Below are 18273 nucleotides of genomic sequence, written 5' to 3'. Positions count from 1 at the left end.
GTTTGCCGCGGGGCTTGTGCCTCTCGCCTCTCCTCCCGGGAGGCGTTTTCCTGACGAAAACCAACCCCAGACCAACTTTGATCGACTTCTCCGAAGGGGCGGCTCGGCGGCGTGGTTCTCCCGGCCCCCGAGCTCTGCCCCGCAGCCGTCTCCATCGATCCTGCGGGCTTCCCGATCTGGGGGGCAAGGTCTGCCTCGCGACATCCCTAGCAGAAGCCCTGGCAGCGGGGTGTCCATGGCTTGCTGTCCCGTCAGGTGCTGGAAGCTCTATGATCTCATCCAGGTGGCATAAAGCAGCCCCAGGATCTCGGGCCTTTTCGGGGCGTTCCCGAAGGATCCGTGTGTTCCCTGGGGGAGGTCAGAGCCTGGAGGGATCAGCCAGGGAACACGCTGGGATTCTCTGCCCTGAGCTATTTGGAAGTGCTCTTGGAATAAGTTTTGCCTGCGTGCAGAGCCGAGCTGGTTTCCAGCCACGCAGGGCTGGGATCCCATGTCTTCCCAGCCAGGAAATCCTTCTCCTGTGCTCACTGCCTTCTCCCATCCCTAACCATGTCTTTCTTGGTACGTTTGTTAAGCCCCTGGAAAATCTTTAAAAGAGCATGGTTGACTACACAGGTGTACAGGTTGTCTTCTCTGTGCTGCATTAACAACGACAGTTTGTTCATGGCTCCCATGAAAAGCCACAAGGCAGGTATGAATAATGATGTGGATCACTGTGAAAGGCCAAGAGAGGGATAATAAGTGGAAGTGAAGCGAGAGCAGGGACTCTCCCACGCTTTCTGCCCTCCTCCTGAAGCTATGGAGTCAGCTGTGACTCGTGCATGTCCCATTCATAAATGTTAAAACCATCCTCAGGTCCTTTCACCCTCCTGTGTGCCGTGGCTGCGGGGAGGAACGAGGGTGTGATGTGTGGAGGGGACAACAGCCGAGTCTGGGTTATACCTCCTCCTCCTTAGCCCTCTTGCATTCCCACGGCTCGGTTTAAAGGGAGCAGCAGCAATTCCTTTCCTCTGCAGACGTCTGACCTGCTGGGCGTGCTGCTTGCACAGCGTCCCTGCTCTGCTGTGCGGGAGCGGCGGAACTTCTCAGGAAATGTGGTTGTGCTGCTTCGCTGGGCAGCAGGCACACAGCTCCGTAGTAAGGACTGGGGGTGCTCTATCATGATTCATCTGCCAGAGGGATGTCTGACATCCTGGCCAGCAAATCCCTGCCCTGGAGAGTGTACCAACAGCTCCTGCTCAAGTTCAGAAGCAGCTGCTGACGCAGTAGGCGCCAATAATTTATGAATCCCCTTTAAATCAGGGAGAGATGAGTGGACTGAGTTCCTTGAAAGATCACATTGAAATCACATTGAGATTGAGTTATTCTGTAGAGTAAATTAAGCAGCATTTAGGCTGGCAGTGGAAATTCATTCATTAATGAGCACTGCTTGAAGGAAGCAGTCCTTGAGCACTGGAACAGGCTGCCCGGGGAGGTTGTGGAGTCTCCTTCTCTGGAGATATTCAAGACCTGCCTGGATGCAGTCCTGAGCTATGTGCTCCAAGGCTCCAGGGCATCCCCAGGGCAGGGGAGTTGGACAAGATGATCTCTAGAGGTCCCTTCCACTCTGACAATTCCATGAATGAAGTTCTACCCATCTTTAAAAAAAAAAATCTGGATTAGTTTCCTGGCCTTCCTCGTTCATGGCTCTGATGATCAGACCCCATCCTCAGTTGTAGCTTGGGGACTCCTGGGTGTGAATCAGGGCTCCTCACCTCCAGGATGGGCTTGGGCTGGGCCACTGGTGCTTGGCCACAGCAAAGGGTGAAAACGTTGGTAGTTTGTGCTTCATTCATGTTGTGCAGCCCTTGATGGGATTGGTGGGTCCCCAGCAGCTTGATAGTCACCTGCATAGGGGGACAGACTTTGTGTTATAGATTTGAGACAGATCTATGTCTTACATGCCTGATCTGTCTTGTATATATATATATGTCTTATATGTCTGAATTTAAGTACCACTGGTTTTAATGGATGAAGATCAACAAACAGCTACAAGATTAGTAGGCAAATCCAAGTCAGTTTTCAGCATCAAACTGTAGGCAACATGGATTGAGGGATGGTCCACACAGAGTGGAAGTGAGCTCAGAATTATCTGACTGAACTCAGCCATGCACTGGGCCATTCTGCTCTCGTTTACACCCAGCAGCTTCTGGTGTGAAAACTGAATTTGTGCCATTGAGATTCAAACCTAAAAAGACTAATTTAAAAGCCTTTTGGAATGTACAGCCTGGCTTTTCCCTCTTGCCACCACGGTCTTCATGCAAAAGTAGTTACTGGAATCACCAGCACAGAATCTAAGATGCCACAGGGAACCAGCAAAGTACCAGTGCCTGCTGCCATGCAGACTTAAAGTGCTGCACAAAAGGGAGGACACAGATAAGCTGTGGAATTTGAGCATGATATTGAACATGGTTTCTTCATGTTGCAGAACTGCTCACAGATAAATCGTTGCTTTGGGGTTTTTTATCTAGACACTAATTTTTTGTGGCCCTAGAAACTGTTTCGTTCAGCACATACTCACAAAAGAATGATTTTCCTTCATGAAACACAACAAACTGCTACAGCAGATGTCAATTTATGTCAACATCAGCTGATTTTCTTCTCCATTACCCTTCCTGCTGGATCTTTGCTTATCAAGCAGGTCCTGCCCTCTTGACATCCAGTGTCACAGTGAGTGGTTTTTTCACTTTTGGTGCTAGGCAGCTTGAATTAGTCTTTCTTTAAAATTGTTGTCATCATCCTCATGGTGGTCACTATGCATTATTGATAGTGATGGGAAGGTCATGAGCACCCATTTTGCTGCAGGGCCAGAGCCTTTTCCTTTGGTTTGGCATTGCTTTCTCTTCTCTCTGCATGTTACTAATAAAGTGAACAGAGACATTTCATGCTGCCTTCACCACAAAAGAGTGGCAGAGCCCTGGTCCTGGTGCTGCAGCCATAATCCTTTTTCCTGATGTAGTCTGAGGGGGGTGCTACAGCTGGTTTTTTACTTTCTCACAGAAAGAAAACATTTCAGTTATCAAAAAACTATTTTCTAGGGCAATATTGCCTCTCACTGGTGCAGAATCAAAAGTAAACTCTTGTACAGCAAGTACTTTGAAGTTAATGAAGAATTCATCTATTTTTTCCCTATTTTTACAATGTAACTCATAAAATTGGGAAAACAAACATCAAAAAGAAATCCCACTGCTGGATTGTGTAGTCAGGGAATAACTTTCTAATATAAGCATGGAAATGAATTCCTAAAGATATAAGTGATATGCTGTCATTCTAAACATAAATAGTACTATAAACCAAGAGTGGAAGACATGGTGATCTTTGAAAAGGATCCTGGTTCTGTGAGACTTATTTCTTGGAGGGTGCCAACCAAGCCTGGCCCAGAAGTCTCCATTTAAACTGGCCACTTGCTGTAACAACCACCAAGAGCTTTGATGCAGAGGGATCCTGGGCTGCTTAACAAATCCACCCAGAGCTGGTGCCCAGAGCTCATGTCTTCAAATACTTCTGGAGTGAAACAGGATAATTGCTGAATAGGAAATATAAAGTATGCAGAGTAGAGCAGGAGTGATGTGGTGAGGGTGTTATGGACCACGAGTGCATTTGTCTTCAGCTTTCTGGCTCACCCCAAGGAAAACTCTCCAAATGTATTGTGATATTGTGTGTACTATCAAAATCCACCCTCAGTACTTTAGTGGCTCAATACTGATTCAGGAAAAAAACCAGCCAACAATGCATTGATTGAACCAGCTACATGCAGCTTCCAGGGAGGCACAACATTTTGGGTACATTCAGTAAAAACCAGAAATCTGTTCCATCTCCTGTGTGTGCTGCTTTGGAAGCCCCTCAAACCAGACATGGCCACAGGCCTGGTGGTGTCCTCTAATGCTTTCATGGCCCAGGCTGTCCCACAGGACAGGTTCTTGGGGTCACTCTGTCACTTTTGTAGCTCACCAGGTCTCCCTTGGTGTAGATGATGGGAGGAAACTCTGGAGAGTGTCTGAGGAGAGCCTTGACTTTGTAACACCCTCTGTCCTCTGCCAAGAGCCCCGAATCAGGGCTGTAATGGCATGTTGTGCAGCTCATCCCTCTTCCTCTGGCATTTGAAAAGGAGAGGTAATTATGAAGATGGTTATAGATGGAAAAGGAAGATTGTTTCATTCTCTACCTTGCCTGCTTTTGCTGCAGTTTAGTCATAATAATGAGAGTTTTTGATAAGTGAGCTTCAGATTGAGTCACCGGGATCTGGAGTGAGTAAATAGAGTTTGGTATTAAGCTGAGGAGCTAAGCTGAGCAATCATGCACAGCTCTTGGAAGCTGGTAGGCAGAAAAGGGGGGAAGCAGTCATCTCTGGACAGAGGATGGGTTCCTTGGCTCTCATTCTTGCCAAGTTGGTGGAACCACCTTGAAATCTCCCAGGCCTCTGGTTCTCCTTGTAGACGTTTGCTGGTTACGCCCAGACACGAGGGCAAAAGGCTTTGAAAGGAGTTTGAGGGTGTGTGCTTCATCCCAGTTCACATCTTCAACTCAGGCATAGGAAGACATCCTCTCTGAGGCATAAAGTAACTGTTGACGTGGCTGGTTTTATTTTCACTTTTACTTCAGTGAGAAAAATCCTGGAAACCAGAATAATGAAGCTGTGCACCTTTTCCTGCAAGGAGGGAGCCACTAAAAGGCAGCATTGAGAATAATGTCCCAACAGCCAAAGCACTTCATCAACCTCAGCTGCTGCTTCTGTGAACATATTATACAATAATGGGTCCTCTTTAACAAAAAAACATATAAAGGTCTCTCTCTCCTTCCCCTAAGTAGCACCAGGGGAAGCCATTAATTCTACTCCAGTGTTAATCTATTCCATCATGATGATATATTCTTTAATGGATATCATAGATCCATTAAACCTTCCACCCTTGCATGAAAGAAATAACAAGAGTTCACTGTTAAAAAGACTAAATGATGTTGTTTTTTTTGAAGTAACTGATTATATATTTGTCTGACTTTTCCTCCAGAAGGCCAGACTCCAAATGCTGAACCTCTTTTATCTTCAGCAGCCCAGACTCTCTTTTCCTTGCCACTGAAGACATAATTGGCTTCTCACTTTCAGCCTAGCCAGAGCTCAGTCCTTGCCAGACTTAACCCTTTATTCCCAGCAGCAAACTTCAGCCATCACTGCAGGGATTTGGGGAGAAAGTCAGGAAACAGGCAGGCATTCAATTAGTAACCCATCATCAGTTGGAAAGCAAATGAAGACAGCAGACAGGTCCTGGCACAGCAGGGCAGAGAGTGAGGGAAGCAAGTACTGGGCTTCTGGCAGCAGTAAAATGGCATGTTCAGTAGTAAAAATCTGACTGCTGTAGCATGAGGGGAAAAGCCATATTATTCTTAACAAAAGGAATAATGCAGCCCATACCTCCCTAGGCTAAAATGTAAGTTTTTCCTGCAGATTATGCATGTATTTACACTCAAGTCATACTTGCAAAGTTACCTTTACTCAGAAGCACCTCTCCTTCCAGCATAAAAGTTGAGATTGTGGAGCACAGCTCTGCAAGGAGGAGTGCAAAGAGTCCAGGGCAGAGCCACAGAGATGATGAAGGGAGTGGAACATCTCCCTGATGAGGAAAGGCTGAGGGAGCTGGGGCTCTTGAGCTTGGAGAAGAGGAGACTGAGGGGCGACCTCATCCATGGTTACAAATATGTTCAGGGCAGTGTCAGGAGGACAGAGCCAGGCTTTGTTCAGTGATGTCCAGTGACAGGACAAGGGGCAGTGGGTGCAAACTGGAGCACAGGAGGTTCCATGTGAATATCAGGGAGAACTTCTTTGCTGTGAGAGTGCCAGAGCCCTGGGACAGGCTGCCCAGAGAGGCTGTGGAGTCTCCTTCTCTGGAGACATTCAAATCCCCCTGAACACGTTCCTGTGTGATGTGCTCTGGGTGCCCCTGCTCTGGCAGGGGGGTTGGGCTGGATGATCTTTTGAGGTCCCTTCCAACCCCCAAGGTTCTGTGATCCTGTGAAATTCACAGATATATCAAATCATGGAGTGGACAGGGCTAGATAAGGAACCTTGTGCAGGGTGCTGTGAGCTTTGTAGGGTGGAGTGCTGGGATGGAGATCTTTGAAGGAAAGCCTAAAAAAGGGTACCTTGCTGTCAGCATGCCTTTGAAATAAGAAATATCAACAGGTACCTTTATGATGGGCATACTGATGTTCACAAAAACAGTTGTAATTCCTGCCTGGCCAGTCAATGGGCCCCTTCAGTGCATGGAAATCCTGAATCCTGGGCTTGTAAATGAACCAATAACCAACTCTGCCTGGAAATGAGACCTTCCTGTCATCTGCTCACACTTTTAGAATGAATATGAAGCCACTAATAATTCGTTAGATCTAATTTTGCTGAATTATTTGTTCTAATTTTGTATATGCTTCCACTGTATCCCTGCTAATGTGCATGTCTGTTAATAATATTAAATTCTTATTCAAAATCCCATGGCAAAAATAGCAAGTTTGTTAACATCTTAGCAGAGGATTAAGTATGACCTGGAACCCAGAGTCTCTATAAGCCCTTCTGTGCCTTTCCACTGCTTTTCCCTTATCATTCCCCACATAAAAGGCTATTGTTATGACTGCAGGTCTGCCAGGTTGTAATGCATGATTTATTATGTACAGCAGGTGACTGGTAGTTAACATTTATCTCCAAATTAATGTTATCATTTGTTTTGCTTTGCTTTCCTTTTCCTGCAGCCTTCCCTGGGAGGTTCGTGGGTTTGTCAGTGACAAGATGACAATTCATATTTTTACCAAAGGATCCAGTGAGTCATCCTATTAACTCCACTGAAGTACATGTTTGCCAATTGTCCTGCCACGGTGAGTCTGTGGGATTTTGCTTTCTCTCTGGAAATACTATTCAGGAGTTAGTACACATTTGGTTTTACAATCTTTACCCAAAGCAGTAACTTCTCAGGGGTGACCACAGGCCCAAACAGGCCAAATATTGCACACCACACTTATTTATTTATTTTTTAAGTTAATCAAGTATTTTAGAGCAACTGGGAAGACTGAATCTGCCTCATACTCTGCTGTCGACAAGGGCTTGGTTTGTTTGAAGCTGGAGGTTGAGAAGGAACTTCAGGTGTTGTGGGAATGGATACAAAGGCACAATATATCTGGCCTTGCAAATGTTGCCCTGGGAGGGGATCCCCAGTGCAGCCAAGGACACGTGCACCCTGAGTCATGATGGAAAAATGCAACATCCAAAAAACCCCAGTTGTCCAGGCTGACTTGAGGTGGATTTTGTAGCCATACTGCTTGCCCAAAGGAAACTCCTTAGTTATTTTGTCTCTTCTGAGAACTCCCCACTCATTGAGCTAACATCCTGTAGCATCGCAGGAGAGGTGTGGGCTAATTGGTTCCTTTTCCCAGGACCTTTCCCTGTGATGGGAGAGTATGGCTGCCCTTGGGTTGTACCTTTCCCTTTGGGAGAAGGGGCAGTGCAGGCTGGTAGGTGACTGCTGCTTTTCTCTGTTCCTTGGGTTGGGTTGGAGGAAAGGTAGGACATATTCATAGAATGGTCTGGGTTGGAAGGGACCTTAAATATGCTCAGGGACCTTAAACATTCCCCCTGCATGGGCAGGGACACCTCCCACCAGCCCAGGTTGCTCCAAGCCCCATCCAACCTGCCCTTCAACACTGCCAGGGATGGGGCAGCCACAGCTTCCCTGGGCAACCTGGGCCAGGGTCTCACCACCCTCACAGCAAAGAATTTCCTCCTCGTGTCTCACCTCAGTCTCTCCTCTTCCAGTTTTCATCCATCTCCCTTGTCCTCTCCCTCCCTGCCCTTGTCCCAGGCCCCTCCCCAGCTTTCCTGGAGCCCCTTCAGGCACTGGAAGGTGCTCTCAGGTCTCCCTGGAGCCTTCTCTTCTCCAGGCTGAACACCCCAACTCTCCCAGCCTGTCTCCAGAGCAGAGCTGCTCCAGCCCTCAGGTCATCCCCGTGGCCTCCTCTAGCCTCTTTCCAGTAGATTCCTGTCCTTCCTATGTTGGGGGCTCCAGAACTGGAAGCAACATTTGGTTGCTAAAGTCTCTCCTTTTCAGCTTACTTGTTCCCCCCTTGAAGGTGATATTCTGTGGCACAGCCCAAGCAGACTGTGTCCTGCTGACGAGCATTTTGCACACCATGCAGCCTTCTCTGGCAGGAGAAGAACATATGGCCTTGAGCTATTGTTTGTTATTTCAGGGTAACTAGATGGCAACTGCACTGAAAACTTATGGCAATTCATGCGTTATCTCATGATAACAGGATAAACAAACAGTATCTTCACTGCATTAACATTAATGAAAGGAAAACCTCCTGAAAAATACTGTCAAACCAGTTTAAATATGTCTTCATTTAGGATGCCCCAGATGCTTTACTGCTTCCACTTGTCTCATATGCATTTAAATTATGACTGGGACTCCTTCCACGTTTGTCATTCTTTAGAGCTAATGCCAGCTGCAGTCCTTAAGTCAGTGAGCATGCAAAATACTTTAAAATGTCCAGCTTAATAGAAAAATGCATTTTGAATCAAAATAAAGCTCTAGCCAGGTACCAGGGAAGCCATTAGTGATGCACGTAATGTGGATGCAGCAAAACCAATACTGAGATGGAAGGGGAGAGCTGCAGTAGTTGGGGTATCTCTGGAGTAAACCCCAAAAGCAAGGCTGCCTGGGCAGCTGACAAGACATTTTGTTTCAGCTGTGTAAGGTCCCTTTGTGACCCATTTCAAGTGCAAACACAGTCGAGACAATTGGAGCATGAAAGTTTCCCATGTAAGTGTTGTGAAACAGAGAGACAGGGGAGCAGATAAAAGCTGCACAAGGCCTGTTTCTGAGGTTTTCTCGTCGAGAATGCCAGCGTGTTGCAAAGCCTTTGAAAATACCCTGCTGCAGAGTATACAGAAAGAGAATCTTACATGGTTTATTGGCAAAATATGAGCTAAATTTGATGAGGCTGTCCTCTAGACTCCAAGTGTCTGTCTCTAGGAAAGCTGTGTGGAACATGAAAGCTGCCATTCGTGTGGCAGATTTGCTCCATTTGGAGGTAAAACCAGATTTGCTTTCAAATTTTTGGTGTGTGGCAGAATGCTAAGAAGTGGTTAACTAAGCCTTTCAGCATCATCGTAAAACTAAACTCACAGTCCAATCCCTGCTGAAGAAGACGATAAAAAGAAGTGATAAAAATGAGCAAAACTGTGTTTCCTGATCCCACACTAACTAAATGTTTTTCCATGCTGCAACCACTTCACCAGCTGAAGGTGGCCACTCAAGGACAAGTTGGATCTTGAACCAGGGAAATATTGTTCTAACCTTATAATAAGGGTAATATATCACAGAACTTGATTAGGTCTGATCCATCTTAGTCTCTGCTTCTCTAGCCAGGATACATAAAATATAACACCCTGAAAACTGCTTTTCCTCATGGCTCTGTCTGGCAGAGATCTTAAATCAGGCAGGATTCAGGGACTGTTGCAGTTTATAGTAAGATTTTAAATCACATCAACAAAAAACGAAGAGAAACCACCAGGAAAGTGTTTCAATAAGTTAGAAATACTGATGAAGTGAGGGGGAAACCAACCTCTTTTCAATTCCCAGCTGCAAAGGCTGTTTGTTCCTTTCACTGCCAGGGTGCTGGCGTTTGTAGAGCTTTATTTGCCTGTGCATGCACTTTAAGCTAAGAGCACAGTGAGTGTGAAAGAGAGGAGATGCTTTTAGGTATTCATGAGGGAGAAGCTCCAGAAAAGGAATTCTTTGGCAGGGTGCAGCAGAACAGAGCCAGGAAAGGCTGGGACTGAGGGTGCCTGTGAGTAAGAGGTCTCAGAGTCTGTCCCAGCTACATGATTACCCTGAATGGCCTAACATTGCTGCTGGCAAAGGGACAGGGAGAGATTGCAGCCTCCAGGGACCACCCTCCCTTGCAAACACCACCAGGTTCCGAGGAACGAGGTGATTTTCCAGCCTCTCTGTAAAGAAATGACATTTTGAGGTGCAACCCTTCAACACGAGAGAGATATTTACTGACATTACCTTTGCCTGTCATTTTTAAACCCGAGTGTATTGCAATAAAAGCTGAAAGAGCTAAAAAACATGTAGCAATAAAGGAAGGATTTCTAAGCTTGCTTAGGGATATTTCCATCTTCTGACTTCCAAGAAGTGCCTGAAGAGGGTCCTTCTGCTAAAGAAGGGCACTGAATTTCAACATTCCCTTCTCTGAACCCTTTCTTTTACATCACAGCACTAACCAGCCCTTTCAAAGGTTTGCAATACCAGACAGATCCCATCACAAAACCTGCTGCTTATGCAACAGCCCTGACAGCTCTTAAGTTGGCCAGTAGATCACAGAGATGATCCATAGAGACTAAAGTAAATCCAAGCTAGATTAAAAATAAGCATGTTGCATCATCCCTGCTTTTTAAAATAACTTGCTGGTCTTTCAGTAGTTTTAAGTACTCAAATCACTGAAGGCAGAGAGAGATTTCTAGGCAGGACAGAAAAACCAAATTTGCTCATTTTGCTCATTTTAGCTCTTCACAGTGAAACTTATTTGGAGGTTCATGATAACCACCAAGTATTTTATGTTATGAACCTTTGAGTAGTTTCAAATGAAGTCTATATGGTTTGCTGCATTCACTTTGAGTCATGGCTTATACAATAGCACAATGGTTTCTCAGCAGGATTAAAACCCCAGTGCATTAAAATTCAATTAAAAGCCTGTGACAAGTGCAGTGGTTGACTCAGACCATTGCCTGGGATTGTGTCCCTGCAAAATGAGCTGCTTTGTCACTGCACTGGGGATGGAGGATGTGGGTTTGTGACAGCCCAGTGAAATGCCAGGCTCTCTTTGTCTTTGAGCAAGTTCTGACACCTGTCTCTTGCCTTCTGTTTCTCCCTAGTCAGCCACCCGACATCACAATGACTGAAGAGTTAGACCACAGGTTCAGTAGTCTCACCTGGGATCAGATTAAAATCCTGGATCAAGTTTTGGCTGAGGTCATACCAATTCACGGGAGAGGGAATTTCCCAACGCTGGATGTGAAGCTGAAGGATATCATTCACGTGGTGAGGGAACAGCTCCTTGAGAAGCAAATCAAGGTTAGGGATATCCGCCTGAACGGTTCCACCGCCAGCCACATCCTTGTGAAGCAGAATGGAACCAGTTACAAGGACCTAGACATCATTTTTGGGGTGGAACTTCCAAGTGAGCTGGAGTTCCAGGTTGTTAAGGAAGCAGTTCTGAATTGCCTGTTGGACTTCTTACCAAAATGTGTCAACAAGGAAAAAATCACTGCTCAGACCATGAAAGATGCCTACGTGCAGAAGATGGTCAAAGTCTCTACCGACCACGACCGCTGGAGTCTCATCTCCCTGTCCAACAACAGCGGCAAGAACGTGGAGCTGAAGTTTGTCAACTCGCTCAGACGGCAGTTTGAGTTCAGCGTGGACTCCTTCCAGATCATCCTGGACTCCATGCTGGACCTTTACAGAGCAGCAGCCTGCGCGCTGACCGAAGACTCCCACCCCACCGTCATCGCCGAGAGCATGTACGGAGACTTCAAGGAAGCGATGGACCACTTGAAGTACAAACTGATTTCCACCAGGAACCCCGAGGAGATCAGAGGAGGTGGCCTCCTGAAGTACAGCAATCTCCTGGTTCGTGACTTTAAGCCAGCGGACGAGGCTGAAATTAAATCTCTGGAACGTTACATGTGCTCCAGGTTCTTCATTGATTTTCCAGATGTTGCTGAGCAGCAGAGGAAAATCGAGTCCTACCTGCGCAACCACTTCATCGGGGAAGAGAAGAGCAAGTATGACTACTTGATGACTCTGCGTGGGGTTGTAAACGAGAGCACGGTCTGCCTCATGGGCCACGAACGAAGACAGACTCTGAACATGATCACAATCCTGGCTTTAAAAGTGCTCGGAGAACAAAATATCATCCCAAACGCGGCCAACGTGACGTGCTATTATCAGCCTGCTCCATATATCAGTGACAGAAACTTCAGCAATTACTACATTGCTCATGGACAAGCCCCCATCATCTACCAGCCCTACCCGTTCCACATACAAATGCAAAGTGGCATGGTTTAGGAACACAATAACCTCCTCAGCACTCACACTCCTCTCCCTTGCCAAGTTCTCCTCATAATAAAGGCCTCATTAAAGCAAGTTTTATCATCACTTTTGATTTAAGGACATGTTTTTGTGCAAGTTGCCAAAGTTATTTGTTGATCAATGTCTCGCTGGTAAGCAGATCGTAAAAGAAGTGAAAAAGCTGTCATTACTCTTGAAGTGTTTATGTCCCTGCTTGTGTTTGGGCTGGACTTCTTTTGGGTTTTTTCCATGGAAAGAGAAAGATATAAATTATTCTAATTTTATAACATGAAAATGCACTAAGTTCTGGGTTCTAAACCAATTCCTCAGCAAAATTTAAGTGGTGTCAATGAAAAATTAAGCCAATAAAATACCTCTCAGTAGAAATGCCTGATTTTAGAAGTGATAGTGTTCTGGTTTATGTTAAAATTGATGATCCATCTGTTACACCCGTGAGGTTGCAGCAAGATTGATTGCAGAAAAAAAAATGCTATTTATTAGAAAAATACACAGTGGTGGGCTGTTCCTTGGTGGTTTGAGTCCTGCTTTACAGGCTCTGCTCTGCTCGTTCTTCAGCTCCCATGAGAGACACGAGGTCCTTCCCACCAGAGCAGGGTTTAGTAACAGCTGGGAACACCCCCCCACCAAGAGCAGACTCAGCACTTCTGTGTATCCGAAATTTCCACTGACCCAAGTGAGAGATTTGGCTGCTTAAGTAACACAGCTCTGGACCCTGGGAGAGGGTTGTAGCAGCTACAACTGTTCTGATCAAATTGTCCTTGAAAAAACAAGGTAATAAAATACGAAAGAAGGTGCAAATAGAGCACGTAGGGCTTGCTTTCCATTGCTTATTGATCAGAGAGGCTTCAATGCATAATAAACAGAGGCAGGAAAAACCCCAAAAGCCCAGGACTGTGTTGTTTTTAGGTCAATCTAAACCTTGGCAGTGGCATTTGAAAAAAAATATACTTTCTACTATCAATGTCCTTCACTTGTTTAGTTACCTGCAGACATCCACTAGCAGCAAGTGGAGGTTTCTCTTATGATCAGGAAGTAATCCATTAGTTACAAGGCTTTTGTGTCTGTATGTGAATGTTTACCAAAGATAAGTTTTAAACATGTCACGTAAGTGCCTCCCTGTGCCAGTTGCTCCATGGAAGCTGTTGGCAGTCACGGTGGAGAGCTCTGGAATTGCAGCCTGGGAAGTGGCTGCCCTTGGTCCCCCAGTGATGGGTGACAAAGCCTTCCTAGCACTGAGAGGTGGGCACCGTTTGGGACAGGCAGATCTGAGGTGTGCTCACCAAAGCTCCTCCGTTTTAGATGCTGAATATGATCTAGTGACAGCAGAAGGGGGTAGTTGAAAAGGAGGTTTAGTTGGTTGGAAAACCGGAGCAGCCAACTGGAAGTGCAAGCAGCAGAGTTTCTTACATCACTGTGTCACGCTAGGAGCTCGTTGCTGGTGCACCACTGCCTGTCCTCCCTGTCACCCCAAACACTGACCACACCTTGTCTATTTACACCAGGTGTCAGGCCTTAGAAATTTCTGCTGCTTGGGAGAGAGTGTTGGATTCCTTTTCCCAGAGCACTGCTACCTACCACTGCTTGAAATCACACAGTTCTAAAATTTCTAAGGGCTATGAAGTCCTGTTGCCAGTGAAATGTAGCTGTCCTTTGTCCCATTATACACCTGAACAAAGAGCTGTTTAAAGACAACTTTGCTGACCACCATCACTGAAGTCAACTCTTTTCTGTAAAATATAGTGCAAAAAAACCACTGTTTCTGCAACATAAGGAGGGCAGACTAATCTACTTGGAAGCTGATGCATTTTGTGATGCCTTTCAGGGACACAGTACTATTATTTTGGCTGATTTTTTTTTTCCAAGAATGTCCAATTCTGTGTCTAAAAGAATACTTTGTTTTCCTCCCACTAGTATCTTTCCATTGGCTAAACTATAATTAATAAAATCAGCAACTAATGCTGTTTTATCAACGATGATAACGCTATATTTGCATGCCAGGGCTTCTAGGGAATTCCCCCTTGTCAGAAGCAAAATGGAGCCAAACGTGGTGGGTCGGGTGTTTTGTTTTTTTTTTTTCTTTTTAATTGAGCTCTTTAGATCACAAATGGAAACTTTCAATCTGGTTTGGCACTTGCCAAATTAAATAGCACTGTGAGATCCTGTGAGAGCCTTGTGAAGGTTACGTCCCTTTGGCTTCAACGCTCAGCCCGGCTGGTCTGCAGGGCTGAGGAGCTGAAGGCTGGACTGGGCAAGCCAGGACTTCCCAAGGAATCTGTGGGAATTAGGCATCCAAATGCCTTGAGGTTCAGGAGGAACTGGGCTCCTCAGCTCCCCAAGTTTGTTTCAAAAGTCTCAGTCCGTCTGCATCGTGACCTTCACGTCATGTAGCCGCATCAACTTATTACTCCTCTACTGCTGATTCCTTGCTTGCTGGGGGAGAAATGGGTTGATCTTCTCCAGAACCAGGAAACAGGTCAGCCAAGAAGCAGCATTTTCAACGTGTCGTGTAGCAAATGATCCATTACCTGGAGAAATATTCCAAAAAGTTGGGTATTTTGACCAACCAGTAGAAACGTGTATCACCCTGTATAAAGGACTGTAATTCTTCTTGTGACCAGACCTTGTGGATAGTGTCAGGAATGGTGAACTAGCTCTGGATTTGTATAAACCAGCCTGTCTGCTTGTACAGCAACTGTTTATCTAAATATATCTATTTAATTGTTATGTCTCTGTTTATACATCCAGGTTAGATAAGAAAGGGCTCAGCCAAAGTCTGGGGAGTTGGTGGGAAGAATCCATCTCACTCCACTGGGCTTTGTGGGAGACCCTGGAAGAGAGTAAAGGACTTCACTGAGTACCTACAGGTAAAGGTACAAAGACATCAATATGCAAACGTGTCTCAGGTATAAATAAACCCTTTACATTTCTTGAAAAAGGTCTTGTATTTCTTACCTAGAGGTAGTTCAATCTTGAGGGTTAAGTGAGGTTTATGATTTTATTGCTACTTACCTAAAATCTCACTTATCCACACACACATGGGCAATTAAAAATATCTGATTGCCTCGAATATTTCCTTCCAAATTCCCTGTTGATACCTGGCAGCAGCATTTGACCTGGAGATCTTTTTTTCAAGGTAGTAGTGGTTCTGTGAACAGATATTAGAAAGGGGGACGATGCTGCTGCTGCTTGCAAACCACCACTATCAATGTGTAAGGTGAAATACTGTAACCTCCTCTCCAGTTGTTACTGGTTTTACCATGTGCAGATATAAATCTATAAAGAATCCAGAGTGTTTTCTCAGTACCAGTTTCCTGAGCTTCATGTTCACAATCATACGTTGTTGTTACAATCTGTTCAGTAATTATTAAACCTGGACATTGCAATGCTGATTTCATTTAATCACACCAAACTTTTCAAGGTTTACAGCTTGAAGTAACCTGATGTTGTCAGGACCTAAGTGTTGAAAGTTTCGAGTGCTTTCCTAAAAAAAAAAAAAGGTCATTTGAATTTTGTGTCATGTTGTAAAAGGTCTATTCGAAGCCTATTCTTTATGGTCGTTCCTTTCAAATGTCATTTGTGAGCTTTATCCTGGTCACATCACAAAGGGTTTGAAACCTTGCAAGGAATGAAAGAGAAGCAGAATTGTCCTCAGTCGAGGTGTGACATCCTCTGTTGTGTCCCTATCACCCCGCAGGGCTGGGAAAGAGAGGATCTGATTTACCACCGAGTTTCCAGCCGTGCAATGGGACTGATGGTAATGAAGTTCCATTTGGAGTGGGGTAGGTGTGTACCCAACCTGGTTTGCAGGATCCGGAGGCAGGACAGACCCTTGGCAGGGCAGGGGGGGTTCTTGCAGCCCTTGGTTTGCAACCCTTCTTGGTTTGTTTCTCTGTTCCACTAAACAAATGGAAGGTATGCAGGGCAGAGGCAAGAATAAGCATTTCACTTAACGTGCCAACTGAAGCTGTTGAAAACCTGTTGTAATGCTCAAAATCTGTACTAATCACACACATTTGTAGGTCATTAGTCCACGGTGTTGACTAGTGCCTTTGGGTATTTGGGGAGCATCATTAAAAGAACTTTCTTGTTTAACCAGTGGTTTGCTTGGGATACTTTCATTATCCTGGCTGGTCATTAATTCCAGCACTGCCACTTCTTCTGGCAGCCCAACTGGCTTGTTGTCACTGCAAGAGTGATAAAGATTCAGGTAGGGTTCCTTAGGTCAGCAAAGCACCAACTGGAATCAACCCTGCTCCTGTCAGACCTACAGAGGGCTGCAGGACAGCCAGATGCTCAGGAATGTCTTGGGTTCATTGGAATGGCTCTGTACTACTTGCTGAAGAGGCTTATGTCAAATATTCACATTTGAAGTGCTCAGATATATATTTATATCATCAAAACCTCACTGTCTGGGTAAATAAAATGAATACTTGACACATTTTTTACTTCATAGGCCTAAAAATACATTTTACCTATGCTGAGGGCACATTCCCATAAACCTAAACACAAATTTATCCAAGCTGTAGAATTTCTGATATCAACCCAGCCAAGGTCAGTGATGTGGGACCTCGGGCAGAGAAACTCCTGCAGTCTCTGAGTTTCCAGTTGAGCGACGTAACCGCGCTCGCCCCAGTTAGATTTCTGGTCGCTTAATTGGGATTACTGAGTTTTTTGGGGTTGGGTTTTTTCTTTTGGTTGGCTGGGTTGATCTCAGAGATGAAAGGGATGGGGAGGAGAATCTGAAAAATCTCCTCTCTGCTTTAGTGAGGCTCATAAATGGACTAAAAAATGTTCTTCAACCTTGCACCTCTGAGCTCCGCGGCTCCGCTCGGTGCCTTCCCGAGCTCTGGGTGTGGGGAGGGCAGGGAGACACCCACAGGCTGGTGAAACCTTTTAATATTGCTCAGAACATTCTCTTTCACTGATTTTTCACAGTGGGATGGATAATCTTTTGTAAAAGTCCTCCCATTTTTTTATCCAGTAATAACCTTGCAATACTACTTCCATTTCTTGACCGTTCTGCTGCTTTGCTGCAGCCAGATGGTCAGTGTTCTGTCTCTTAATAAAACAGTAAGTGGGGAAATGACAGGGCAGCTCACACAGGGGGTTCTCCTTTCCTGAAATATTCACCAGAGGCTTTCCTGAGGAATTCAAAATTTCAGGAAGCACACGAGGGGAACAGAGGGCTGTCTTGTTTTCTAGTCCTTGCCAGCTCCTGTTTTTTCTGCTCCATCAGTCTCCATCATTAAATACTATTTCATAAGCAAGTGATTTTTTTTCTTACCAGCTGCTTCCATATTCAGCTCCATTTCATCTTGTACCATTGCAGAACCTGTGTTTCTGAAATCACAATTAGTTACCATGGAAAGCAATTCAATACCATAATAAATACACTCGGGGGCTGCTCGCTCAGCTACGAATTACAAAATAAAATGGGAAAAAAAAGGTCCTCCAGAGAATGGGATCCAGATCACGTGTCCATATGGATATGGGCAAGTGTGTGCTTTTATCTGCACAGGTTAATGTAATTTTTCCTTATATTTTCCTGGTCTGCTGGGTGTATGTGCAGCCAGGCAGCACAGCAAACCCCAGCGAGGTGCAGCTCTGCTCCCTCTCCAGCTCTGAGCCCCTGTTCCCCCATCTTCTATTTCATTTTCCTGTACATATCCTCATCCTCTTGTTGATACAAATTTATTTCACGCTCGTTCTGTGTTGCTCTGTGGATCTGACAGGAACATGCTGCTGCCCCTACGTTCCTGGGTTTCTGTGTAGACATAACCAGCAGAATCCCAGGAGCCCCAGTGCTGTCCCTGTTGTCCCATTTCCCCACAGAGCAGAACCAGCTTTGGGAGCCCAAGTCTCTGCTCAAGGTGTTGATGCAACCCTGTGATGCTCTTGCCATTTATGCCAACAATTTCTTCAGGGTTTTGTCAGCTTCTGACATTTTCCAGACAATAGGCTGGGATTGCAGCTCACAGTTTTGCCTGGAGGATAAGAATGGATGTTGCTATCAATCTCTCTTCATTCTATTGCCTGCTTATCCCTGGCAGCTCCCAGGTAATGACATTTTCCAGTCAAAGGTCTGGATTCACCACCT

At 45.4% G+C, this 18273-nt stretch overlaps 1 protein-coding gene across 3 annotated transcripts in view; it reads left to right on the top strand.

The window, feature by feature from the left end:
• The window catches only part of TENT5D (terminal nucleotidyltransferase 5D), a 12377-nt gene extending 151 nt beyond the window's left edge, over window positions 1–12226 (top strand). Inside the window, exons 1-3 of one of the 3 annotated variants that reach the window (XM_051630680.1) lie at window positions 2683–2709; window positions 6775–6897; window positions 10958–12226. In XM_051630680.1, coding sequence (XP_051486640.1) covers window positions 10977–12152 — 1176 coding nt within the window. In that variant the 5' untranslated portion in view covers window positions 2683–2709; window positions 6775–6897; window positions 10958–10976 and the 3' untranslated portion in view covers window positions 12153–12226. Of the gene's footprint in view, window positions 1–2682; window positions 2710–6774; window positions 6898–7509; window positions 7531–10957 lie in introns of those variants that run through there. The other 2 variants (XM_051630681.1, XM_051630682.1) reach the window with 2 other exon arrangements.
• The last annotated feature ends 6047 nt before the right edge of the window (window positions 12227–18273 follow it).

This window comes from Apus apus, chromosome 12 (assembly GCF_020740795.1).
Source record: "Apus apus isolate bApuApu2 chromosome 12, bApuApu2.pri.cur, whole genome shotgun sequence".
Taxonomy (NCBI): domain Eukaryota; kingdom Metazoa; phylum Chordata; class Aves; order Apodiformes; family Apodidae; genus Apus; species Apus apus.
Note: the sequence above shows the minus strand (reverse complement) of the source record. Positions and strands in the feature narration are given on the sequence as shown.